This window comes from Tenrec ecaudatus, chromosome 6 (assembly GCF_050624435.1).
Source record: "Tenrec ecaudatus isolate mTenEca1 chromosome 6, mTenEca1.hap1, whole genome shotgun sequence".
NCBI classification, from domain to species: Eukaryota; Metazoa; Chordata; class Mammalia; order Afrosoricida; family Tenrecidae; genus Tenrec; species Tenrec ecaudatus.
Genome location: NC_134535.1, coordinates 77,992,144 through 77,997,280, shown reverse-complemented (window position 1 = coordinate 77,997,280; position 5,137 = coordinate 77,992,144). Strand labels below are relative to the sequence as shown.

The 5,137-nt window shown below is 36.2% G+C and overlaps 2 protein-coding genes across 2 annotated transcripts; both read right to left on the bottom strand.

Annotated features, from left to right (window-relative positions):
* Positions 1-1,306: 1,306 nt before the first annotated feature.
* LOC142450960 (olfactory receptor 6C3-like) lies at positions 1,307-2,203 on the bottom strand. The gene has a single exon (XM_075552893.1). The coding sequence runs from the start codon at positions 2,201-2,203 to the stop codon at positions 1,307-1,309; it is 897 nt and encodes a 298-aa protein (XP_075409008.1).
* Positions 2,204-4,140: 1,937 nt separating this feature from the next.
* Positions 4,141-5,070, bottom strand: LOC142451477 (olfactory receptor 6C1-like). Its single transcript, XM_075553269.1, has one exon. It carries the CDS (start codon positions 5,068-5,070, stop codon positions 4,141-4,143), a length of 930 nt encoding a protein of 309 aa, XP_075409384.1.
* Positions 5,071-5,137: the final 67 nt, after the last annotated feature.

Genomic DNA, 5,137 nt, shown 5'->3' with positions numbered 1-5,137 from the left:
TGATCACATCAGGAAGGTGAGTATCATACATTGCCACATTATTAGTATAAACCATTCTTGAACTGAGGTAATATGTAAGTAGAGGTCCCAAATCCATCTGTTTCTTTACATATATATATATATCATATATATATATCCTTATCTTTATATATTTACATATATACATATCTGTTTGTACCTATATATCTAATTTTTATTTTCTTGTTCGTCTCATCTTTTTCTTTTTTCTTTCCTCCTTTCCCACTATCATGTTTACCCACTAATACCTTTGACCTCTCAGTATTTCCTCTAGGAAACATTTCCATTGACCAAACATGACCATGAATGCTACAGCCTCTCCACTATCAGTTTTAGATCCCATGTTCCTCCCCTGTCCCTGTAGTCATTGGTTCACCGCTCCACTCTCCCATGCCTTCTCCCGCCATCACCAGTCCACTCTCCCATGCACCTCCCCCCACCCCACTACCAAATGTCAGTCTCATTGTTGTCTCTTTGGGTTTGCTTACTCTGCCTATCTAATATGCATATACACCAAAAGAAAAAATGAGAGAGAATAAGAAAAAAGGAGAAAAAAATGAGACCATCCAAATAGTCCTAAGTCTAAGTGCTGTCCTGATCCAGAGCAAATGAGTAGAAAGCCTCATCTTTCTGCAGCAGAGCTGCTGGTGGTTTCATATTGGTGACATTGCAGTTAGGAGCTCAACTTCTAGTTATACCACACACGACCAGGGTTCTTTATTAGATCTTAATGGCCAAACTACTGAGAATGTTGGCCCAGCCAAGTTGATACATGTCTAATTATAGAAACGGTATTCTACCTGCTTTTAAATTTTAGATATAATTCATTTACCTGAAGAAAAATACTGCTGACCAAAAGTGAATAATAATTTTGTGTAGTAAAATTGTGAAATTCATTATGTAACAGTGTTTAGTAATAAAATTATGAATAATTTCATAAAGCTATTGTAAGAATTACATTAACCTGTCATCTAAGAACTGAGTTACGTAAATAAATGAAAGTTCCAATTTTATTTAAGCCAAATATATCAGAAGGAAATATTTATACAGAAAGGATAGCTTTTGTCAATATTCATCACTATCAAATTTATTAAGTGAATATATTGAGTACATTACAATTTGAAAATTAAGAAAATGAAAATACATAATTATAATTAAAATACATAATTATACTCTCAAAGCCTTCTGAGAGTAAGCGTAAGAGAAGGCATTGGCAAGAACTTTAGTCTTTTAATGCCACTAAGAAATTCATTTACCAGTGAAAAATATAACCTTTTGGACTGCGTCCTTAAACGCTTGCTTCACTTGCTGGGTCCTCAGTGTATATGAATGGATTCCTTATAGGAGCAACAGAGCTATTGAGAATAGCCACTCTTTTGGTTAAGGATGCCTTTTCGTTCGCTGAAGGGTTGGCATACATGAAGATGCAGCTCCCATAAGAGATGGAAATGACAATCATGTGTGAAGAACAAGTGGAGAAAGCCTTTTTTCTCTGACTGGCAGAAGGCAGTTTCAGAATGGTTCTAATAATGAACATGTATGACAGAATGATCAATGCCAGGGTGAAAAGTAGAATCACTATTGCAGAGTAAAATCCAATCACTTCCAGGAGCCATGTGTCTGAGCAGGATAATTGCAAGAGGGGAAAATAGTCACAGGCAAAGTGATCGATAACATTGGAGCCACAGTAATCTAACTGGAGAAAAAGAATTACTGGAGGGAATATATTTAAGAATCCCGTCAGCCAAGCACAAAAGACGAGTAGCACGCAGACTCTCTTGTTCATGATGGTTGTATAATGCAGGGGTTTGCAGATGGCGACATAGCGGTCATAGGACATGGCAGTTAGTAGGTAAAATTCCGTTATTCCCATGAAAATAAAGAAAAACAACTGAGCGGTACAATTGTTGTATGAAATGGACTTATCTCTAGTAATGATGGTGCTCAGAAATCGAGGGATGCACACAGTCGTGAAGGATATTTCCAACACTGAGAAGTTCCTAAGAAAGTAATACATAGGCGTCTGTAGATGAGAATCCAACAGGGTGAGAGTGATGATGGTCAAATTTCCAGTGACACTTAGTATATATGTCATCATTAAAAAGAGAAAAATTACTACCTGAAGATCTGGGTCATCAGACAGCCCTAGAAGAATGAATTCTGTAGGTATTGTTCGGTTTCTCATTGCTTATCAGCCCCTCCTTTTCCCCCCTGTATCCAGTCAAATTTGTAGAATACAAAAAAGTTAAAACCAGATGGATGTTAGGTGCGATTTTTGTAAGTATTCATAATGATATATAACCTATAATATTAGTTAACTCATGTTTCCATCAGAACTGTACTTTCATGCTACCTGTCACTCAAGTAGCAAATTTAATCTCAAGATAAGAAATGATCTCTTTACTTTGAAAACATACCATGGTAGGTCATTGCTAAATATTCTGACAGAAACCACTTCTGTAATGCTTCCTAACATTGAGTTTCTAATTATTCATCAAATATTTGCTTTTATATAAAACATGAAAATATGCTTACAGTTTTTCCTTTATTCAGTATTATAGAAATCCACTTCAATTCCAATAAAATCTAGAGTTAACAGGTTACAGACATTATTTATTCTTATTTGACAATTTTATATTTCAGGATTTAAGGCCCCGTTGTTTAGGAAACCTGTACAAAATTAAATAACTATTCACATATAATAACCTCAATATATATTACACATGTTTATTCATGGGAAGGCTATATTTTCATCTGTTCTAAGTTTTCTTTCTTAAGGAACCAGTGTTGATCCGCTGCTACCCAAAGGATGGGAGGTTGGAACTCATCAGTCAGTCGCTCCAAGGGAAAGAAAACACAACCCAGAGACATGCTCTTAAAAAATTCCATATCAAATTAGACCCACTGCCACAGAGTCATTTCCAACTCTTAAGGAAGAAGCCTACTGAGTAGAGTAGAACAACTAGATATTATTTCTTAAATCTTAGACTAGAGAAACATATCTTTTCCCCATTGATTAACATGTGAGTTTGAATTAAGGATCTTGTGCTTAGCAGCCCAGTACTTAACACACTACATTAATAAGACTCCTTCCTGTAAAGACTGCAGTCTCAGCAATTCATTGGTAGCAGCTCTGGTCTTGGTTGTAGGTCCAGAAGGAGTCAGAATCCACATTCAGAATGCCAATCAGCAACACGGGTGTACAGGATGCTATCACACACCTTCTGCCACCTTTTTGTTTTCCTTTTTCATATAAAAACCAGACGGATAGGCAGGGAAAGTTTTGCTATCCAAATGTATCCATTTCCTAGGGGGGAGGAAAAATCTACTTTTTACAGCACATAATCAAATATTTTAAAATATATTTATAAAAATTAAGGAAGAAATTAGTCAAATGTTGCCTAATGAGAAGCAGATATCCCAAATAAAAGATCATATTAAATTAGTAATGGATTTCTTATAATCCTATTAGCATCATAACCTGACACTTAAACTTAGAAAACATAATGAACAATACAAGGTTTGTGGTTTTCCTTTTCTGAAACTGCATGATCATCTCAGCACTATACCATCTATGAATCATAATCTCATCTTTATAATTAGAAGGATTGTCAGTCTATATTCTCATTCCAAAGAACATTTCAATCATTTGAATAAAATTGAGTGATGTGTATCATATTGAAGAAAAGTACATTTACTTACTTCTTGGTTCTTATGCTTCTGATAATTTCGTGGGAAAGCGCCTGGCTGGTTAGTGGAATTATTTGTATTATTTCAGAACTGGCAGATTGAGTAAAATTTATGTAGTAGTATTGTTTCTAAAACCAAAGGAAATGACTTAACTCTTCATTGCTCTGAAAGATAATGATGCTAGGGTAGGAATAACTGACGTACACTCTCCTGGATTCTTGATATCACAAAATGTATATAAATATCTATCCTCACATGGATCTATTTTCTTCATATATCCTTATTTATTGCCGAAAACAAAAGTTTAAGTAAGTGTTGGGAACAAGAGTGCAAGTAATTAGAAAAAATCTAGGGAGATCATATGGTTTCTGAAAAGTATTATCTTTTATTTCACTGCTTTCATCATGTCTGTAGTTTGTGACAGCACCTTTATTACTTAAATGCAATCTTCCTTGCCATGTCCATGAAGGCTCTCTTGACTTGCTGATTCCTTAGGCTGTAAATAAAGGGGTTCAGAATGGGCGCTACCGAGGTGTTTAGCACAGCTACGCCCTTGCTCACAGATACCCTGTCCTTGGCTGATGGATTAATATACATGAAAATGCTGCTGCCATAAGAGATGGAGATGACAATCATGTGGGAAGAGCATGTGGAAAAGGCCTTTGTCCTCTGACTAGCAGAAGGAATTCTCAAAATTGTTCTGATGATATATATGTAAGACAAAATTATTAATGGCAAAGTGAACAGTAGAGTAAGCACAGCACAGGAAAACCCTGCTAGTTCTAGGAATGTGGTGTCTGAACAAGAGAGACGTAATAGGGGGAAATAATCACAAGTAAAATGCTCGATAACATTGGCCTTGCAGTATTTAAGCTGTGTGAACAACATAACTAATGGGAATATGATTGAGAATGAAGCCAACCAAGAAGCAAAGACTAGCAGTGTGCAGACTCTGTGATTCATGATGGTCATGTAATGCAGGGGTTTGCAGATGGCCACATATCGGTCATAGGACATGGCAGCCAGAAGATTAAACTCTGTAACTCCCAAGAGAATAAAGAAAAAGAACTGAGCCATACAATCATTAAAGGAAATAGTTTTATCCCCTGTAATAATGGTCCCCAGGAACCTAGGTATAGTGGCAGTAGTGAATGAAATTTCCAACAAAGAGAAATTTCTGAGGAAGAAATACATGGGGGTCTGGAGGTGAGAATCCAAAAGGGTCAGGGTGATAATGGTCAGGTTCCCAGTGATGCCGAGCATGTAGGTGATAAACAGAAAGATAAAAATCATGATCTGTAGCTTTGGGTCATCTGACAAGCCCAAGAGTATAAACTCTGTTACTTCTGAATAGTTTTTCATTTCTTACCCTTTCTTTCGTGAAATCTATAGGAGAAAACCAAAAGGGAACACAAGTGGGAAAGGGAAT

Coding starts and splice junctions, on each gene's coding strand:
- LOC142450960 (XM_075552893.1), bottom strand. CDS start 2,203: ATGAGAAACCGAACAATACCTACAGAATTCATTCTTCTAGGGCTGTCT.
- LOC142451477 (XM_075553269.1), bottom strand. CDS start 5,070: ATGAAAAACTATTCAGAAGTAACAGAGTTTATACTCTTGGGCTTGTCA.